General features: G+C 45.2%; 2 protein-coding genes across 6 annotated transcripts in view; one reads left to right on the top strand and one right to left on the bottom strand.

The window, feature by feature from the left end:
- The window catches only part of PISD (phosphatidylserine decarboxylase), a 40571-nt gene extending 34696 nt beyond the window's left edge, over positions 1-5875 (bottom strand). Inside the window, exon 1 of the mRNA XM_081175008.1 lies at positions 5512-5875. Coding sequence (XP_081031134.1) covers positions 5512-5567 — 56 coding nt within the window. The 5' untranslated portion in view covers positions 5568-5875. The remainder of the gene's footprint in view (positions 1-5511) is intronic.
- Positions 5876-5934: 59 nt separating this feature from the next.
- The window catches only part of LOC308575815 (ovotransferrin-like), an 18118-nt gene continuing 2128 nt past the window's right edge, over positions 5935-21924 (top strand). Inside the window, exons 1-16 of one of the 5 annotated variants that reach the window (XM_081174834.1) lie at positions 5935-7210; positions 8955-9118; positions 10126-10225; positions 11166-11342; positions 13045-13207; positions 13302-13366; positions 13493-13650; positions 14573-14759; positions 15474-15622; positions 15919-16009; positions 17463-17522; positions 17837-18019; positions 19629-19785; positions 20572-20654; positions 20995-21179; positions 21635-21812. In XM_081174834.1, coding sequence (XP_081030960.1) covers positions 7072-7210; positions 8955-9118; positions 10126-10225; positions 11166-11342; positions 13045-13207; positions 13302-13366; positions 13493-13650; positions 14573-14759; positions 15474-15622; positions 15919-16009; positions 17463-17522; positions 17837-18019; positions 19629-19785; positions 20572-20654; positions 20995-21179; positions 21635-21812 — 2239 coding nt within the window. In that variant the 5' untranslated portion in view covers positions 5935-7071. Of the gene's footprint in view, positions 7211-7956; positions 9119-10125; positions 10226-11165; positions 11343-13044; positions 13208-13301; positions 13367-13492; positions 13651-14572; positions 14760-15473; positions 15623-15918; positions 16010-17462; positions 17523-17836; positions 18020-19628; positions 19786-20571; positions 20655-20994; positions 21180-21634; positions 21813-21924 lie in introns of those variants that run through there. The other 4 variants (XM_081174833.1, XM_081174836.1, XM_081174835.1 and 1 more) reach the window with 4 other exon arrangements.

Below are 21924 nucleotides of genomic sequence, written 5' to 3'. Positions count from 1 at the left end.
GGTGAAACTCAGGAACTGTTTTTGTTTTTTTTTATAATGAATAGCAAAATGCTTCTCATCATACCAGGTGAGGGAATGCATGGGGGAGAGGAGAATAGGTACCCTATTGAAATCCTCCACTACCACATTGGTATGGATGAGAAGGAACACTGGAGGAGCACTGTTGGATCAGACGAAAAGCCCCTCTAGTAGTCCAGCATCCTGTTTTCACAATGATCAACCAGATGCACCCATAAAAACCCCACAAGCAGAACTCAAGGGCTAAACCACTCTTCCCACTTGGAATTCCCAGCAACTGGCATACAGAGACGTACTGCTTCTGACACTGGGTATAGTATATAACCATCGATAGACAAATGTGTGAAAAATAAGGCTAACTTCCACTGAAAGCCATCCAATGTGGTGGCCATCTTGTGGCAGCAAATTGCAGTTAATTATGCACTGTGTGAAGAAATGCATCTCTGCAGAGACATGTGGTAATCTGCAAATGTACACAAATGTGTGCAGTGATTTACTATTCACTATATGAGTGATTAGGGTGGGGAAGATGCCCTTGGGGACCCATTAAGATAGGGTTAAACCAAACCCTTGCTATTTGTGACACACACACCCTGCCAGAGTTTGAGGCATATCCCAGACTGCTTACTTTGGCTCACAAAATTTAATGGGGGTCACTGGGTACAAAGTCATTGGTTCTATTTTATGGTCACATTTCAGAATCCTGACATTTGTTCACTTGCACTGAAAACGATGCCACTAATACAATTACAAATTGTGAATGGAATTAGGCAGAGTCACTTGCCCAAGACCACTCAGTAAAGTCCAAAGCTGAACCTCGATATGAGTCCAGATCTCTTAGCACCAAGCACAGCTCTCTACACTGACTGATTAAAACTGTTTCTCATCTTGTTGTTGCTGGCATCCATCTGTCTCAGGAGACAATGGAGTGTGCCTTTTGGGGGTGAAGTCAAACTGCTGGAAGTCAACATACACAAGGCGAAAGCTTCCATCATGAGTTCAATGGATTTCAACAGCTGCATATATTTCAGCTGTTAATAAGAGGTGTCTCTGAGGCACTACTGAAAAGCTTTGAATAGGAGCTCTTCCTCTTCCCAATAGCTAGTTGGGCCTGCAGATAAAGCCTCCACAGAGGAAGATCAGAATGTTCCAGACTTACTGGAGTTGGCTGCCTTCACCTGCCAGGGAGCCAGTTCATATTACAGTCCTTAGGACCAAATGAAGTGCGATGACAGAACTGTGCATTTAGTTATAATTTATATCTCACCTTTCTACTGACGCTGTACTCAAGACAGCCCACATTTTAAAGAATAAACTGGTGACAAGGGCCAGGGTCCCTTGGGCAGCTAACACCTTTCTCCTCACCCTCGCCTGCACCTGTGGTGCTCTGCCTAGAGAGGCTTGCCTGGTGCGCCACATTACTCCTTTGGTACCAGGCAAAGACTGTCTTGTTCTCCCAGACCCTTAAAATACATTAAAGCTCTTTGAGGGTTTTCAGTATATTTTCCCCCTTTTCCTTTGTCCTAAAAGGTAGTGGAATAAGTAATGTGCATTGAATTTTTTTGTCATATGAACTTTATTGTATTTTTAATATTTTGTTGGAAGCTGCCCAGAGTGGCTGGGGAAACCCAGCCAGATGGGCGGGGTATAAATAATAAGGTTATTATTATTATTATGAAAAATATAATAAAGATGATGATATAAAATCATTTATATTATTTTAATATTTAATATCATTTATTTTGTTTTTATAATAGAGCAAATTGGTCATTCTTAACTTTTGTATGCAAGTTGAATTAAGTTGATATGCAAATAGGACAGTCATTTGATTTAGACTGAAATGGATTTTATGGCTGGAATTATTAATGCACTAATGCTCCCCCCAACCCTGCACTTTCTGAAACCATGGTTTGAACATGGCTTTTTTTAAAAAAATGATATTTATTAAAGTTTAACAATTACAAGAAAGAAAAGCAAACAATAAGAGAGTTACAATACTTCAAAAGTAAAAGAAAATACAATAAAAAGACAGTACAACAAAGCAATAAAAAAGAGAAAACAAAAACATTTAAAAACAAAAAAAACCACATCCGGTATTTTCATATCTTTATCTTTCATTTACTTATTTCCTCGACTTCCTCACACCTCCCTTTTTTGTATTCTAATTCAATTAGCTGTTTCAGCAAGTCCTTTCCCTCTTTCTCAGATTTTGTTCTATAATTTATCTTAACGCAATTTGACCTTAAATTTTACACTTTGACCCATTAACAATCCATTTTTACTTAATTCTTTGTAACCTTTCTGCTAAAACCATGTAAGTTCATTCCAGCATCCTTCTAACATTCATTAATTTTACAATATTTCTGTAAATATACTTTAATTTTTTTCCAATCTTCTTCCACCAACTCTTCTCCCTGGTCTCGGATTCTGCCAGTCATTTCCGCCAGTTCCAAGTAGTCCATCATGAACATGGCTTGTTTTAAACTAACCATAGCTTATGTTAATCACAGTTTGCCTGTTCTGACAAAATTACAAACTGTGGTGAACCAAAAGCAAAAGCTTCCAAACACCTCCTTCCAGCTGTGCAGAAAGAGAGGAGCAGGCTCATCAATGCAGGGCTAAACCATGTTTTAGCATTGTGTTAATCCTGATTTAGGTGCAAGCATGGCACAGTTGGCTTTCTCTCATTTGCACATGTTGCTCAAGAGCCTCTTTCGTGTAAGTTCTACCTGAAGGTTGAAACGAAGAGGGAGTAACTAAATCAGTATCCTGAGGAAGTTCATGGAGGTTGATGAGGGGACAGAGAACCCAGTCACCTCTGCTCCCAGTCTCCTGAGATTTTATGGAGATGGAAAGATGAGCAAAGAATGTCTAGCCCCTGTGTGTTCCCAGTGACCTACAGCTAGGGGGGCAGGGAAACATTCAAGAGCCCAAACTTATATATTCCCTGGGACTTGATTGTGTGTATATATGGTAGCAATTGTGAGGTTATTTAGAGTCCAATCTCCACACTATAAATGGAGAGTAATTCAGATCAGAGTTCCACAGAGTTCTCTTCTGTCCTCTGTGACTCGAGTGGGAAAGCACATGCAAGGCACTGAGAACCACAACTCTGTTCGGCAGCTTAAAGGAGTTTGCAAACAACACTAGAAAGGCCCTCCTCTCCCTTTTTGTTCATATTTTACAACATACTGTCGCTGAACACAGGCATTATGGCTAGCAACTGTTGACAGACTCATCTCTTGTGAAATTAAACTACGCATGAAAGAAACTACTTCTGAGAGATAATCATATATGCACAGAGTAAGAAATTTAAAGACTTAACTTAAAAAACGTGCACACAATTCAATTCCAAAAGTAATTTCCTTTGCATATATTAACTATTTGCCATCACAAATACACTGTGAAATTATATGTGCGTTTGCCAAAAAAAATAAAGCCCACTGAGTTGAACATGGCTTACTCTCAAGAATAGGTGCCTAGGATTGCCACCAAAATTTCAATATTACAGTGCTATTCTAACCATGTTAATTCCAATATCCCCATTTAATTTAGTGGGACTTACTTCTGAGTTAACACTCTTATGAACACACCTGGAGGCTGAAGTCCTACACCCACTTACTTGAGAATAAGTCCCATTCAACTCAGTGGAGCTGCCCTCAAAGTGAAATATACTGTACATAGGAATGGGATCAGCATGTTAAGGACTGCAGTGGTAACTTACAGACTTTAAGGGCTTTTAAAAATCAGTTTGCACTGGCATAACATGCAAAGCCCAGAGCTAAAACAGGATGGGTAAAAATTCTTGATGCCAGTCAAACAGGTACAGTTGGTTAGGAATACAAAACAAGTCTAATATGCTTACAAAGGCCCCTCAAGAGCATCTATTTCTCCTGATGCAACACTTTGTAATGTTTTCCCAATGCAAATTCAGTGCCAGGTGATTTTGATACGGAGAGTTACTGAGTTCTAGTTTTATTTAATGCTAGAAGGAAAGTTTTGTGTTGCATTATTTTATCATATCTGTCATTGTTTTTTAATTCCCAAATTTTGTTTTTAACACTATTTTATTTTTCGCTTCTCTGAGCCACCCAGAGTGGGTGGGTGGCTTAATAAAATCAATAATGATAATAATGTGGATAGGCCATTTCCCCCAAATCCTCCAAGTTGAGCTAGGGCCCAACAGACACACACTGCAAGGGGGGCAGTGAACTGACCACTTGGCTAGGGCTTCCTTTGCACCAGAAGGGGAACGCAAGGTCCCTATAACAAAGCCTTGAATATCTGTAAGTAGAGCAGCCCTCCCCTGCCTCCATTTTCCTCCATTCCCTGCTTCCCACATCCCTCTTATTTTCTACTACATTGTAAGCACCTCAGGGCAGAGACACTCCCCCCTTCTCTCACATTTTGGGAAAGCACCATGGATGGCACTAGAGAGAAATAAGAGAAGACAAGGACTCCAGCAGCAATACAGGCAGTTAAGAGCAGGCTTAAGTGCCCCTGAGCACAAGCAGAGTGCATTTCCCTCACCACACAAGAAAGCAAATGCCAAACTTTAAACTTCAGGCAGTTTCTAACTCTTTGCTGCTGCTCTTTGCGACCCTTGTCCCGAAGTGTGATCTCCCACCTTCACACCGTAGGGTACCACAGATCAACTTAGAATTACAACTTTATAAGGAGGCTGTGTACACACTATACATTTAAAAGCACCTTTTAAGCTCATCTCAGGCCCTCGCACCACACAAGAAACCTGGGACCCTGTCGTTTACCCATCAAAGAACTCCAATTCCCAGCACCCTTATCAAACTACAATTCCCAGGATTTGGGGAGTATATACATGTATTGGGGGGTTGTGGTTTTTCTTTTTTTACCAGCCAGCCGTATATAAATTAACTAATAAAAATAAGCAAGTGGTGTGTACTGGGCCTGAGGAGTATTATCCAGCCTTTAATCATACTCAAAAGTTCATGCCTATGAATTTCAGCGGCCCTACTACTCCGAGTAGGGCCAACCCTGAATATCGTTAATGACACATTGGTTTGTTTCACGTTTAGACTTGTTCTAAATTTTAAACTGTTTTATTTCTCGCCGAGATCCGCTGGGTCATAAATTTGAGGGCGACAAGAACCTGCACACCGCTTTGGCAATCCTTGTGCACACAAATTCCCCTGGAGGGAGACATAAAAAGGCGACTGCAAGTTCCACTCGGAGAAGACCCCGCTGAAATGGGATGCTCCCATTAACTCCAGTACGTCTCCTCAGAGTAGGACTGAGGTGAGGGGTTGGGGTCCTCCGAGGCGGGAACCCACCGCCTGGCCTAGGGCCACCCGCCACCTGCATGGCGAGGCACGGAGCACGCGCTGCGCCCCCTGCGCCTCACGCCCCGCCATGTCTGCCTGTCTCCCCCCACCTCCCTCACCCTCGAGGGCCAGCCCCTTCCTCCGAAACCATCCCGCCTCCCTCTCCCTCACGCCTCGCCGCCGCTAGGACTACCTGCCGCTCGCCCTGGCGCACGCCACCCTCAGAGCCCCTGCCGCCGCCGCCGCCATCTTGGCCCTGCTGCTGCTCTCTCGTTCCGTTGAGGGAGAAGTCGCCCCGGCGCGCGGCTGCTCTCTGCTCGTTTGCCGCGCCGCCGGGGCTGAGGGAAGGAGGGAGGGAGGGAGCGACTGGGCGGGCGCAACTGGAGAGCACGAGCCAGCGAGGCGGGCCTCGGGCCGGAGGAGGAGCCGCCGGTTCTCTGAGGCGCTGGGTTAGGTCGCAGCGCCTCAGCCGCCTTCCCTCAGCGGGGCTTGAGGGAAGCCTGGGAGCTTCTTGGGATTCCTCTCACGCAGAAAAAAGCATAATAATAATAATAATAATAATAATAATAATAATAATAATAATAATAATAATAATAATAATAATAATAATAATAATAATAATAATAATAATAATAATAATAATGCCGCAAAACGTCTCCAAGGCGTCTCACGCGCACATTTTCAAACAGCCATCAATAAATCAATGCCAGATAGTTTATCCAGTTCTGGAACGACTAGCATCAGGGCAGCCACGCAGCTGTTAACAGTGATGCGTTTGCTTTGTTGGAAAGTTATATTTCGGTTTCTTCGTCTCCATTCTGCATAAGTTATGCGGAGCTACTGTGTGGAACAATAATTCGTAATAAAAAAAATAAAAGTAACCAGGTTGGGGGGGGGGGGAAAGGCCCCCACGCACATACAGAGAACAGCAAGGATAATCCATATTCCCTTAAATGGCTAGGAGGTGAGATGCATAATGACAGAGCACAGAAGGGGTTCACTACTGTACTGATCTACACCATACATTTAAAGTACATGGCTTCCCCCTAAGTAATCCTGGGAGCTCTTGTTTGTTCAGGGTGCTGGTAATTGTAGTTCTGTGAGGGGTAAACTCAATTTCCCAGGATTCTTTGGGGGAAGCCAGGTGTGGATGTGGCAGGTGTTAATGCCAGCAGCAGGCAGGCCTCACTAGGGAGATCATTCCGTTGAGTTTATACATCTCGCCTTATTTACATTTATTAAACTTTATTAAACAAAGCTTTACTTCAAGGAGCTCAGGTCAGCATAAGTGGTTCATCTCCACCCTCTCTTTATCCTCACAAGCCTGTAAGGTAGAAATGGTCAGAGGCAACGAGTAGCTCAGAGGCACAGTCAGCTTCTGGCCAAGCATGGCTTCAACCTGGGCTACCCTGGTCATAGTACAACCATCTTCGTGGTGCAGTTGTCTACACACTGCATACCCTCCAACATGCCACAGAGGGGGAAAAGGGGCACGCGTCTTTCGGGGCCTCGCTTTGACATGAGTTAGGTGACTCGCATGGGAGCACAGCCCTCCAAAATGTGTTTTGGGGCTGCAGGAGTAGTATGAACACAGTTACCTGGTAGTGAACACAGTTACCTGGTAGTAAGTCACAATAAATTCAATGGGGCTCATTTCTGAATAAAGACAGGTCTTGCTATACAAACACAATGCATTCTTGGGAAGTCAGGCAAGCGTTTGCATAACGAGTCAACACTTTCCATTGATTCCAAAATGATGGGCGAAACCAGGAAAACCCTCTGTAACTTTGCAAAAGGCAAACAAATGCTCTCTTATTTGTCCCATCTCTCCCCATCCATCCATTCCTCCTACCATGTGAATCAGCTGCAGTGGAACAGAAAAACACAAAAAAGTAAGGCTGCTTATTTGTTTACAGTAATGCATGCAGGATATCTGAATCTGTGGTGTATATTTTTGTTTGGATAAAAATTCCTCATGTTTGGATCAGTGAATTTTTGTATAGTGAGTGTTTGGATAGCAGGACTTGTGTGTGTTCATTTATATAGGATTGCATTGTAAATCACCTTTCCCAATCTGGTACCCTCCAGATGTTTTGAACATCATCAGCTCCAGTCAACATAGCTACCCAGTGATGTCCCTGGGGCCGATGAGAGTTGTATTCTAAAACATCTACAAAGCACCAGGTTGGCAAAAGTTCTAACCACTATATTACACCACACCAGCAGTCTTTCTGTCACACACTCTCAGGGAAACTAACAGTAAAAACATCACAATATTAACAATAATAAAAGTATTGCCTTAATTTATGGTAGATTTATTAATTACCGTACTTAGTTCAGATCTCATCTCTGCTATGAACTCAGGTGAGCCACCTGCAATCCAGGAGGGGTGTGTGTGTATTGTGAGGATCCCTGAGTGCAGGCCTTTTTCCAACTGGCTTAGGCAGGCAGGGCCCTGACTGACTCCAGCTACAAAAGCTGAGGTTGTTGAACAGACTCTTGGGCTGGGGTGTGGTTTCAGTTTTTGGTTGGGAGGGGGTTGCTGCTGTTGGTTTATTGTATTTTTATTGAAGATCTCATTTATGTTCAGTTTCGTGGTATATTTTTTAATGTTTTATTGTTTATATCTACTTTGCCAGTGTGAGAAGACTGAAAAATGTTATAACTCATCTATTCTATCTCGCAGACTCGCCAGGCCAACTCTTGACCAAGCCCTGCTAACGCTTCCCATCTGTGCCTAAGAATGGGGCCCCTTTCCCCGCCCATCATCCTTACATCCAGTGGATGCTGCTGCTGCTGCTCTCTCTCTCTTTTGTTAATCCTTCCCCAAACCCGAAAATAAATATTTAAGGCAGTGCCAAGACCCCTTGTTTGTTTCAGTCATAGCTCTGGAATCCCTGGTATGAGGCAAGGCAGAGGCTTCAGTGTGTGGAGGCAAACTGGATTTATGCTTTGCATCTTTGGCCATGAAGGCTGCGGCAGCCACTGTGTTCATCCTCCTGACCACTCTTTCTCTTAGGTCTACAGGTAAGAGTGGAGGCACTGAGGGAGATGAAAGGCAGCCTCCACCCTGAACAATGCTCATTTGCTTTTAAGAGGCGAACGCCAGCAAGCTCCTCCACCATTACACTAGTCTTCTGCTTTATTTTTAATTTAATTTTTAAAATGTTATGTCTTGTTATTGGAATGCTGTGCCAACCACGAGCTCCTCTCGTTATTTATTATTTGTTTGGTAGCATTGGGTTGGGGAAGCCGTGTTGTTGGGAACAAAGGTAGAAAGAGAGGGGGGTTGGAGTCCAACAACAACTGGAGGGAGACGGGTTCCCCATCCTTATTTTGCAGCGTCCCTCTCCCTTACAGGCAATGCGTATCACCTGACTTGTTTCAAAATGTGGTACTCCTGCTTTGAGGTGGGGACTCCTGCTCATTCTGCCGAGTGGGGCCTTGACTTCTTCCCCCAAATCCTGTCCTGATGGCTCTGCCATTCATCAATGATGTGCAGACTGCATAGCATGTTTTGTTTTTTTTCAAATAGGGACCAGCCGTGTCTGCTCCTCAACATTCTTCATTGCTTACCTTCAAGCTTCTTAGTTTCTACCCTATGCATAACATTGCCTGCTCTTTCTGTTCCTGCAGGAAAGAAGTTCCGATGGTGCACCCTTTCTGACCTGGAGCAGAGGAAGTGCTCAGAGCTATCTAAAGTGCTTCTGGCAGTGTTGCCTCCTGCCACGGTCAACGCCTTTGCCAGGGTTTCCTGCATCAGAGCTCACAACACTTATGACTGCATTGACAAAATCAGAGTGAGTACCCAGAAATTCCAGAGGTTATTCATTCATTTCTTCTACCTCCACAGTCGAAGCAGGCATCAGTGCTTTCGAATACCTGGAAACCACAGGAGGGGAGCACTGTTTCGCTCACGCCATTATTGTCAGCTTCCCTTTAGGACATCTGATCAGCTACTGTGAGAACAGAATGGTGGGCTTGGTGGTTCTGATGTCTTTTGGGCATTTTGGACTACAAATCCCATGAGGCCCAGCCATCATGGCTGTATGCTCCTGAGGCTTATTGGAGTTGCATTCCAAAGCATCCTGAGGGCACCAGGTTGTTGATGGTGGGAATCAAGGGTATGTGGGGTGATTGCCCTGGGTGCATTTTTCTGGCAGGCACAGTGCGCTGCTCACGCTGCCTCCCCCCCCCCCCCCGAGCCAGCCCTGCGCCAATCTGATCAGATCCCAGCCTCGCCAAGTGGCTTGGGGAGGGCAGCGTGAGGAGGGCGCAACAGCCATGTGCCCTTCGATTCCAGACCCTCAAGGGTGAGGCTGTGATTGAAGGGCAGATGGCGTCCTTCTCATGCCACCCTCCCTGAGCCTCGCAAAGTGGCTCAGGGATGGTATTACTCCGGCAATTTCAGTGGTGAGGGCTGAGCTGGTGCACAGCAGGCTCCGTTCGCTGCGCATGCACCGGGCACTATACAAACACGCCCCACCGCTGGTGAGAATGAAGAGTCGCACATTAATTGTGGGGTTAGCTGAGCACAGCATCTGTTCAGGGTGGAAGCGGTGTTGCCCCAGGCAAATTACTGCAATTATCGTGGCAGGTTTTCATGCTTAATATGTGAGAGATTACAGCCCATTTATTGCTACATACGTACTTATTAAATCCTAACCAGAGGAAATTCTGCCATGACTAGAGGCAGGATGTGAGCCAATAATCCCAGGAAGTGTTGGGAAAAGTCTGCCTGACTAGAATAACTTGTACTGAAGATATTCAGAAGCTTGTTTTAAATACTATTTTCATTCTTAATTAGGTGAACAAAGCTGATGCTGTCTCCTTGGATGCTGGAGATGTGTATTCGGCTGTGAAGCTTTATGGCTTGAGTGTGGTGGCAAAGGAGATCTATATGGAAGGTCAGTCAGTGACCATACCCCCAGGGCTGGTGTCAGCACCCAGCAAATTGATTAGAGCCTATAGAAATGTAAAGAGCCTGCCCAGCCAAGCCTTGAGTCAGCACAATCCCTGGTGTACCTAGGTTGGCAATGGAGGTCGAGGGTCATGGAAGTGTTCCAAGCAGTGTGCTATGGAGGGAGGCCCGCTCCCTTGGCTCTGGGGTTTTACTATGGGATAGATGCTCCTCAGGGTCCACATGACATCATTGGCATCAAAATGTCTGTCCATACCCTGCCCCCCAACTTAATCTGGGATCTAATATTTCCAGCAGAAAATCAATAATTTACAAAACAAAACTGATGCCAATAGCCCAACTGTAAATTAAACTGCCATCTGGAAGTACTGTAAACATTTCTTTAACAGAACTGGCCCTGCTTTTTCCACACAGAGACATTGCTTTGATCTGTGATAAACTGAGAGCATATCAACATAACACAGACTTAACTGGCTCAACCAGGGTGCCAACTTGAATAAAATATGGGGAGGGAGGTAAGGCAAGCCCCACCCTGCGTATTCGATCACATGATGTGGTGAACACAATCATTTGAATGGCAATGCCCATTAGCTTTGGGGTGGACAACCCCCTCAGATGCTTTATTGGTGGGGCAAAGCCCCGTCGGCCCCTAGGAGTTGGCTCCTCTGGGCTCAACCATCATTCCTTCTCCCTAGGAAATCCTGAGAACACGAAGGAAGCCTTAGTGCAGTATAGCCGTTTCCAACCTGGTGCCCTTCTGATGTTGTGGACTACAGCTCCCATCAGCTCCAGTCAGCACGTCTCTATGATGAAAGTTGTGATCCAAAACAACTGGAGGGCATGCAGTTGAGGAAGGCTGTTCTGTTCACACAAAGATCTCTCAGTGTTCATTAACATGGTTCCTTCTGTACCTTTTTTATCACTAGGTAACTGTGTGTTTGCTGTAGCTGTGGCCAGACGAGGAACGCTGGATATCCAAAGGCTAAAAGGGAGTCGCAGTTGCCACAATGGAGCCAGGTGGACCTCTGGTTGGAACATCCCTTTGGGCTTTCTTCTGGTTAGGAATGACCTCGTATGGGATGAAGACCAGCCCCTCAGCCACAGTGAGTGCACAGTGAATGATCAGATGCATAGCCTTGTATCAAAGGTCTGCAACCGATTGGAATTTGAGGGGAAGGACAATGTGCAGAGCACTTACCATAGGTCCCAAGTCCTTCTAATTATTTTGGGACCACTTCTGCCACATGATGTCCTCTTTAGTCCCCCTGGTTTGAGCAGGAGAAATGTCAGAGCATGTTACTGAAACCAAAAGAGCACCAAACTGCTTAACTGTTTTAAGGCTGGACGATACCCAGGATGTTACGTGTCAAAGAAAAGCAAACCGCACCTGAGAGCTGATCATGACATGCACAAAGTGCCCTCACAATGTATTCTCATACCCTTCTGTGCCCACAAATCATAAACACGTGATGAGATCCTGAGACAGGTTCTCAGATCCTGTTTGGCCAGAGCTTTTTTTCAGGGAGAGCTGCAAACCAATTTGACAACACCCAAAGGAAGCACCTGTTGTCATTGCGTTGCCTGGTAAAGTGCTCCCTTCCTGTTTTTGTTTTTTGATCCAGATCATTATGAGGCATCTTTAATTTCAAAAGGTTTAAGTCTGTCAACCAATTCAAGAAATTTAGTTGGCTAATTATCTTGTCTTTTACCAGTTAAGTTTCAATAAACCCACATTTTATCAAAACTTCAATATAGGAAAAGAAAGTGCAATATAATTTACAATTAATTAAAAATGAATGATTAAACAGAAGCTACCATTCATTGTTTCCTGCCAACCTAGCAGTTCGAAAGCACGTCAAAGTGCAAGTAGATAAATAGGTACCGCTCCAGTGGGAAGGTAAATGGCGTTTCCGTGCGCTGCTCTGGTTCTCCAGAAGCGGCTTAGTCATGCTGACCACATGACCCAGAAGCTGTACGCCAGCTCCCTCGGCCAATAAAGCGAGATGAGCGCCGCAACCCCAGAGTCGGTCATGACAGGACCTAATGGTCAGGGGTCCCTTTACCTTTACCATTCATTGTTAGCTGCAAACATATTATTGATTAATTTCTTTTTCATTCACCGCTGCAGAAAGAAACCAGACCCCAAAGTAGCCTAAGTAAAACAAGCACCTACATTCTTAACTTGCAGCCCAGGTGATGAACTATCACCTTGCCATTGAGACATTAAACTCCTAATTCTAATTTAAAAAATGGATGAAGACTGGGGTCTGACTCTTGAAAATGTTTGGTTACAGCATTAACATACAGTATTATGTCTGCTCAAAAGTTTGCCCCATTGAGTTCAATGGAATGTCTTCAAAGGTTATAGATTTGTTTTATATAGATATAGGTATAGATTTGCAACCTCAGGCTGCAGTCCTGTACCTAGAATGAAGTCCCAATGAACTCAGAGGGGCCTACTTCTAAGTAGCCATACTTAGGAATACAACATAGTGGGTACATTTCTGTGCGTGCTTACCTGAGGATAGGGCTGTGTTCTGCCTCTGTTGCTGGAGGCAGTATGCCTTTGAATTTGCTGGGAATCACAAGTGGGGAGAGAGCACTGCTGCTGCACCCAGGTTCTGCTTGTGAGCCGGAGGCACCTGGCTGGCTATTTGAGAACAGAATGTTGGAGCAGATGCGACTTCTTAGGTCTGACCGAGACGGGCTCTTCTAACATTCTGATCATGCAGAGGTTGAGTCGAGAATCCGTGTTATTTTAGCAGTGCGTTTCCATGAGGATGTCTCCCCTTCTCATTTCTCCAGTCGTCGGTGGTTATTTCAATGCCAGCTGCATCCCCGGCATCGGAGTCGCCTCTCCGCAGCTCTGCTCCCTGTGCCAAGGACAGAAATCCTACATCCAGGACAAGAACCACTTCTGTGAGACCAGCGGTGGCGAACCCTTCTCTGGTTCAGATGGGGCCTTCAGGTGGCCTTGCACTTGGGCTTGAAGTGCAGGCGGGTGGGGCTGGAGCAGGTGCTGCATGGTCTCCTATGCTAACGCCACTTCAATCTGTGTGCAGGTGCTTGAAGAATGGGGTGGCAGATGTTGCTTTCCTAGATCACCTGGCCATCATGAATGCCACAGGTAAACTTCTTGCTCGGAGACTCTCATCTTAACATCTGCCCTGGAGTCGCACAGCAGCCCGATGTTAAATTCTCTCACTCCAGCTTCTCTCGATGCCAGTCTTTTTTCCCTCCTCCCCTTGTTCAGAGTCAGAACAAGAAGAATATGAGTTGCTGTGTCCTGACGGGTCCACAGCTCCCATGACTGCTTACGCTGCCTGCAATCTGGGCCGAGGGCCAGGACGGGCCATCGTCACGCGCCACAACTTCAAGAAGATCGCCAAGAAGTTTCTCACTGTCATTCAGGTATTTCTTCGCCAACACAAGGAGGGGTACAGCAGGGCTCATGCCCGAGGCCTCATGGACACAGAGAACTACTGAGAGTCCCAAAAGGACTACTCTATTTAAAAAAATAATGTGTTTGGCAGACAACAAAATCTGGCTGTTTTGAGTGTTGAAACTGGGTGCTCTGGTTTTTGTGCTCCTGAAAACAGTGTGCCATGCTGGCTGGGGCTGATGGGAGTTGCGGTACAAAACATCTGGAGGGTGCCGGGCTGGTGAAAGCTCTCACCAATTGCATGGCTTGTGGGAGGTGCTAAGCACGTTTTATAGGGTGTTACAATCATGTCCACACACTCTCTTTCCCTTGAAGATATGTGGCCTCTGCTTTTTTTGGGGGGGGGGTGTCTGCTGCTGGCTCACTATATTATCCACTAAATAATAGCTAGAAAAGAGATGCTGAAGTTATATCAGCATTTGAAAGAAAATAGCAAAGAAGTATGGTTGTGGGTGAGTCATGGCAGATAATTTTTAAAAATCCAATACTGGTGTTACTGCTACTTACCAGGATGGCACTGACACGATAAGGAGGGTGTGTGTCTCTATATGGGAACACCAGGAGCAGCACTGGATTGGCAGGCACAGTCCCACTGGTGCAGCTGCAAGGCCCTGACCTTGCCGAAATCCCATCCCATCTAGAGAGGAGGCAATGCTGCTGGTGTTGGGAAGATAGCTTTGCCCCATCATATGTGCCAGTACTGCCTCCAGATGTTGTTGCGATCCACCTCTCATCCACTGTAGCCAGCATAGCCAGTCATCCGGAATGATGGGCATTGCAGTCCAACCATACCTGGAGGTTGCCATGTTGGCTGCCCCAGTGGCTTATTTCATCGTATAGCCACCTCTGCTGGGTAGCCCAAGGCTAGCTGAAACTTGCTCTTGTTCTTAGCACCTCTTTGGAAAGAAGGGAAGAGAGAAGGCCAGATTCGACATTTTTGCCTCTGCGCCTTTCAGAGGAAAGAACCTGCTCTTCCTCGATGCGACGCACCGCTTCCAGCTTGTTGATGAGGAGGCTGAAATCAGCCACGTTCTTGGCCTGGATTATGTTGCTCTGCTGCAGGGCTTGGGCCATGAAGGTGAGAGAGTGCTTCCCTCCCTCATGAAGTCATGGGGAGTCCTGAAAGATCCTATATAGGATCAAAAGAGCCCCAAAGATCCTATATAGCACTAGGAGCGTAGCTGGAGGTCAGCCCTTCAGGTATGGGCTCCAGATCGTTTTCTAGGAGTCCCAGGTGTTTCTGGATGCTTAATTGAATTGAGAGGCAGAACTGGGCTGGATGCTGAATTAGGAGTATAAATTAATTCAATGTGATCTCATCTAGAGATGCTTTGGAGGACAATGAATAAGGAGAGCCCTGCTGGATCAGGCCAATTGAGGCACAGATAGCTCAGGATCCTGTCCTTGCAGTGGCCAATCAGCTGCCACAAAGGGAAGCCCAAAAGCCAAAATTGAGTGCAACAGCAGTGCTCCTCCACTTGCAGTTCCCAACCACTGGGCATTATTCAGGGGCACACTGCCTATGAATTTTGGTAAAGGAAGGGAAACTGAACTGATTTGGGGTGCAAATCAACTAAAGTATATATCTGGGGTGATCTAGATGGGAGACCACCTGTCTCACCTTCTGTGACATTTAAATTCTAAACTTGCTTCTATAATATAAATTAGCACCTGCAGATTTTGCACAAATATCTGTCTGTCAGCCTACGCCTCAGATCTTTGAAGTACTAGCAGCTCGGTTACTAGGTGATTGTCCTCCTTCTTATGACAATACCTTCTCCTGCTGCCTCAGGGAGCTCCCTGGCCAACAGCCTGGTCCGCTGGTGTTGTATCAGCAACGCTGAACTCCGCAAATGTGAGGAGTGGGCTCTGAATGTCAGGTCACACCCACTGGTCTGTGTCCAAGCAAACTCTATGGCCAACTGCATTGAGCTGATCAAGGTGAGTTGCACACATTCTGGGAAGCAAAACCGGTAGCGTTTTCTTTTTACATAAGCAAAAGATACAAATAAATCACCCCATCTCAATAAGGCCCAGATTGACTGGGACAACACAGCCAGATGGGCGGGGTATAAAACTAATATTATCTCCAGTTCCACCTGTTTCCCAGCCCAGACAGACGATGGCTGGGAAAAGACCTCGATTCTGGCAAGAACTCCATGGCTTGCAGGGAAGGGGGTGGCTTTCTTTAACATGCCAGTGTCAGACTGTCAACTGTGCACTTTTTCACGGGGCAGAACAATGAGGCAGATGCTGTTACACTGGACGCCACACATGCCTACTTTGCAGGGAGATGTGCGCTTGTTCCTGTGGCTGCAGAATGTTATGGTGAGCTGCCTCTTTTTTAAAAAAACACACCAAACTAACACATTTTAATTGGTTTTTCACTAGAGTGGCAAGAAAAGTAAAACATAAAAAATACCTCTAAGCACGCAGGGGGAATATTCTGCAAGCTGCTGCAGATAACCGTAAATGTCAGTGGTGTGTAAAATGCCTAATCCGGTGCATGGCAGAGGTAATGTGATGTGTGTATGTGTGTGCGAGCATGTTACGCTATGATAAATATTTCTTGCCCATAGGGTCATTGCAAACAATACACATAAAATGACTTGTTGCCACAAACACAAGCAGATATACTTAGTATTAAGATAAAATGAAAGTTAAAATAAACCCTTCAAACATCCTGGAATGACACTTAACTTTAAACCGCTCAAATGAATAGCCTTTACTGCCATCCAATTCAGAGTTCTCACTCCAGTGTGAGAGCCAGTGTGGTGTAGTGGTTAAGAGCGGTAGACTCGTAATCTGGGGAACCGGGTTCGTGTCTCCGCTCCTCCACATGCAGCTGCTGGGTGACCTTGGGCCAGTCACACTTCTCTGAAGTCTCTCAGCCCCACTCACCTCACAGAGTGTTTGTTGTGGGGGAGGAAGGGAAAGGAGAATGTTAGCCGCTTTGAGACTCCTTAAAGGGAGTGAAAGGCGGGATATCAAATCCAAACTCTTCTTCTTCTTCCAGTAGCTTTCATTTTCAGTTCAGCAAAGCCTGCAACCAGAAGAATTAAAAGAGCACTTTGCTGACTCATGCATTGAAGTGCATCACTCTTTGACTTGGCACTTGATGACTGGTAGTTGAATAGTACAGTCAGTATTGTGCTGCTGTTTTCTGACACTGACAGGTGATATTGCAGTGCTCACAGTGGTGTTCACTCTGTGACTGATCATTTACAAGGCAATAGCTGATGCTGCAATCATCGAGTAATGAACAGGCATGTACGAAGAATGCGCCTGTGGTCTTTTTCTGTGCCCCGTCTTCTTGGTGCAAGTTCCTCAGTGCCACAGTGAATTTGTAATGGGGCAGATGGATATTGCAAGGTGGCCTGAAGGTTCACTTCTGGGGCCAGAGTGTTCACATGGCATTCCTGACATGGGTATCTCAGCTAGAGCATCCTGGGATTCTGTTTTCCAGAGGAATTCTCCCTCAGAGAACGAAACTGATAGCTCCTGTGTCTGATATGAAAGGCACTTTCCTAAAGGAGACATGAATTGATGTAATTCCCAAACTGACAACCTTCAGATTTTTGGACTACAACTCCCATCATCCCTGGCCATTGACACTGCTGGCTGGGGCTGATGTGAGCTGTAGCCCAAAATATGGGGGGGGAGGTCAGGTTGGAGAAGATTGAATCAAATCAATCTGTGTTTAGTATTGAGCACCTACCAAGTGGTGTAAGGCATGAGCCTTTTGTTCAGATGTCACTTTCTTATGCCTTTTTGTGTATAGGAGAAGAATGCACTTCAGCTCAGGAAGAAGAGGAAAATGAGAAGCTGGCCCACTTTACAGGTAAAGGGAAGTGTCTGTAATCATAGAATTGTGGATGGGATCCCGAGGGTCATCTAATCCAACCCTCTGCAAGGCAGGAATCTAGACTAGATCTTACATGACAGATGGCCTTCCAAACTCTCTTTAAAAACCTCCAAGGAAGGAGAATCCACCACCTTTCGTGCAACGCAAATTGCATCTACTAGACCCCTCCCTTTTTAAAGTTGCTTCTGGGGCCCCTCTAGGATTAGAGGCCCCAGAAGCTTAAGCTTCCTTTGTTTCATAGTAGATCCGCTCCTGCTGCCATGTTCTAATGCCTCCTCGTTGCCACACAGCTCTTCCTCCAATTTATGCAGTGGCCCTTGTCAAGAAGAATGCCAAGCACGTGAACATCTACAATCTGGGGAGGAGGCGCTCCTGCCACAGCCATGTGTACAGCCCAGGAGGGTGGCTCCTCCTTGCCCAGTACACGGTGGGGGCTCAGGAGAATGGCACTGCCAGCTGCAACCTCAGCTCTGGTGAGAATTACAGCAGAATCTTCAAAACAAATGGGGACAAATTGATTCAGGAGGAAAGGTGGGAGTGGGTGTGTCAGGGGGTGCTGTTACTAGTTCAGGCTTCCTCAACCTTGGCCCTCCAGATGTTTTGAGACTACAATTCCCATCATTCCTGACTGCTGGTCCTGCTAGCTAGGGATCATGTAGGCCAAAAACATCTGGAGGGCCGAGGTTGAGGAAGCCGGTCCTAGATCTTGATTGAATCAGGATAGAAGCCTAGGCCACTTCCCTTTCTATGTTCCATTTAAGCCTCCTACTTGTTCTAGCCAACACAGTCCCTTCCAGATGCTGTTGGATTACAACTCCCATCAGTCCCAGCAGGCAGCATGGTCAGTGATGATAAGAATTGTAGTCCAGCCTCATCTGGAAGGCAACACATTAGCTACGTCTGGTTTAAACATGTGCAGCTGGAAATGGGGCCTACTTTACTGAATATTTCAAACGAGTTCACGACCCGGTACAGTGTGGGCTGGGGAAAAATGTGGTCCTGAGGATTCTGTTAGATTTCCATCAGCCACATGGCCAACCATCAGAGAGGATGGGAGGTGTGATCTAGCAGCATCTGAAAGTCCATAGGTTCCCCATCCCTGTGCTGCTGTGGCCACGGAAATTAAAATAAGCTGCACATTAATGCCTCTGTCTATCTGGGGCCTGAATACTGGTGGGAATTGATACTGCTGAAGTATGAAAATACAGTGGTGCCTCGCAAGGCGAAAAGAATCCGTTCTGTGATTCTCTTCGTCTAGCGGTTTTTTCATCTTGCGAAGCAAGCCCATTGACGGATTAGCGGCTTTTAGCGGCTTATCTGCTGATCGGATCAGCTGATAAGCAGCTTAGCGGCTTAGAAAAAGGGGGGGGGAGGAAAAAAACCCAGCAGGAACTCGCAAGACATTGTCGTCTTGCGAAGCAAGCCCATAGGAAATTCGTTTTGCGAAGCACCTCCAAAACGGAAAACTCTTTCGTCTAGCAAGTTTTCCGTCTTGCGAGGCATTTGTCTTGCGGGGCACCACTGTACTGGGCTTGTGGTACAAATTTATCCAGCTTGCGAAGCACAAATGTATTTTGAGATAAGCTTATAAGATAAGATTTTAATGTGTAATTTAAATCAAGGTGATGTGTGCGGCAAGTTATGCATGTGTACAAACTGCACTGCACAAGGTATACAAAGAGGACTCTCATTGGCTGCTTTTCACTGCTGCAACAGACACAAACTTTTTTAATGGCTGATTTGCAGAACAATACCTTGGTTTCAAAGTTCTGATTTAGACAGTCAGTTCAGCCAAAATGTTCAAGTTAGCAAAACTCTTATGCGCCGAAAGAGCAGGGGAAGCATCACACAAGCATTTAGAAAAGCAAATGATACCTGGCTGCTGAAAGGGAAATAAATATAAACAACCAACCGTTTAGTTTTGCTTTTAAATGTTTTCTGCACAAGCAACAACAAGCGGAGTGAAATTGGCTATCCTGTTCCTTAGTTTTCTTCAGCCATCAGGGAATACTTTCCTCCACTGCTTTTAACCACTGTTCCACTGCGAGTTTAACCACTGGCCCTTCTCTTCCCCACTGAAAGCTTACGAGGATTACTTCTGGAAGGGGTGCATGCCAGGAGGTGGTGGGAACCTTTGCAAAGTCTGCCTTGGGCAAAAGGAGGCGGAGGGAGGAAGGGGGTCATCCAGGTGCGCAGCCAATCACAACGAACTCTACTATGGAAACCTGGGTGCCCTCAGGTGAGTCGAAGGATATTGCTTAAAAATGACTGCTGTATACATTATAAGGTTAATGTAACTGATCTGTAGAAAAGACTCTGCTACCTGAAAAAAGAGACAAAGGATTTTGTAACCAAATAAAATATTTAATAAAAATTATATTAAAAAAAAAATATTGACTGACTGCTGCCAAACTCTAAATTCCTTGGTGGCAATCATTACATGCCAAGTTAAATAGTGGGTTTTATCAGACTACTAAGTCATGCTCGGAGGAGGAATGGAGAAATCTGTAAATTTTGGCTTCTCTCAGTTTCTCATTCTTCCTCAATCTTAAATTCAGTTTGTCACTTTTCCCACCAGTCTGCGATGTATTTTTTTTAAGTCCTCATGAAAACTAATCAGCATTTTAGTGCTATTTTCTCCTAACAGACACATATTTGTATGTTGCAGGTTTGCCTAATACATACATTTTGCAAGCAGTATTACATAATGTAATGCATTTGTATAGGTTATTTTCATTAATATATACACTTATGGACACACTTTTTATTTGGAGAAGTGCAAATTTCTAAGAATAGCTACATCTTGGTTCATGTATCATTTTTGGAAGTGAAAATCAGGCAGATTAGTATCAAAATGCAAATTGAGCCAAATTTCCCCACCACCCCTCACTCATAAGGGGCACACCCATGTAAAAAACACTGTAAATGCAGCTTGCAACACAATGGGGGGGGGGAGGGAAATGATCTGTGTTTTAAGCCATTCACGTGACTAACTTTTGCTGGATTTGGACCACTCTTCTTCCAGATGCCTCTTTGGTGATCCCAGTGGAAGAAGTTTTGGTGATGTGGCTTTTTTAGAGCACCATAACCTGCTCCAGAATATTCAGTGTAAGATGATTCTTTCAATCTTTTAAGATTCCAGCAAGGTGTCAAAGGGAATTTTCAACTTAACTTCCCTCCAGATGTTATCACCAGTTAAATAGCCTATCTAATCTAACGTCGTAAGAGTGAACTAGTACTACTGTACTTTTGTTTCTGAGAATAACGGAACTCTTGGAACTAACACCTGCACAAAAAAACAATTGTACTGTATTCTTTTGTTCTATTAATTATTAAGATATCATAAGAGATCTTTAAAATGATCAATAGTTCAATGGCAGATATCTGGATCTTATTTACAAAGCAAATGGATCTCATGAAGAACTGCTTTGTTTTTGCTCCTTTGCAGACCTGGATAGCTCAGGCTGGGCAAAAGGATGTTCTCCAAGTGACCTTGAACTCCTGTGCCTCGACGGCAGCCGCGCAAATGTGACAGAGTGGAAAGTCTGCAACCTGGGCCTTGTCCCTCCCAATGTAGTTGTGACACGCCCCGTAACTGTAGCAAAGGTCTATGACTTCCTGGTGAAGTCACAGGTCAGTTTGAACGTGTCGGACTGAATGATAAGAGCTTAAACATTATTTGTGAGAGCTTCCAGCTGTGGATGGTTTAAGTAACACCCAGTTATTGCTGTTTGGCTTTAAGCTGCAAGTGGAAAAGCAGCTCTGCATCCAAAGAATATTCTGTGGCCTCCTTTGGTGGTGTGATTTTAATTGGGAACATGATCTGGGGGATGGGGGGGGGAATTGCATGCCCACCCGCCACTGCTGGACATCCAATTACAGTTGCTGCCCCTTGAGGAAAATAAAGGCCATGCTTTTGGAAAACAAGGAGTCAAAATGATAGAGATGATTCCTAGCAGAGACTACAGAGAGGAAAATGGGTGAAGCAATCTATACAGTCCATAACCAGTCAGAAAAGATATTGAAGCGCTCTATATTGGCATTGCTTGTACTCGTGTTTCCACAGCTTCAACCTTTTTCTTTTTTAGGAACAAAGCGTAGGCTTGACCTTTCAGCTCTTTCAATCAAAGGCGTACGGTGAAAGTGACCTGCTCTTTAAAGATGCCACTCGGCAGCTCATTCCTACAAGCCACCTGGACTATGAGACAATCCTTGGGGAGCCCTTCTTCCAGCTTGCAGAGTCTGTTTTCAACTGCACACCTGCAGGTAAGGTGGGCTTACCTGGAAGGAGACATATGGCAGGGTCTAAGTTGTGCACCCGACTTGCTCTCTACTGCATTGTACTTGACATGCTTATGAGGGCAAGAATACTGATCCC

The sequence above is a fragment of the Podarcis bocagei genome, assembly GCF_964188305.1.
Source record: "Podarcis bocagei genome assembly, chromosome: 16".
Taxonomy (NCBI): Eukaryota; Metazoa; Chordata; class Lepidosauria; order Squamata; family Lacertidae; genus Podarcis; species Podarcis bocagei.
Note: the sequence above shows the minus strand (reverse complement) of the source record. Positions and strands in the feature narration are given on the sequence as shown.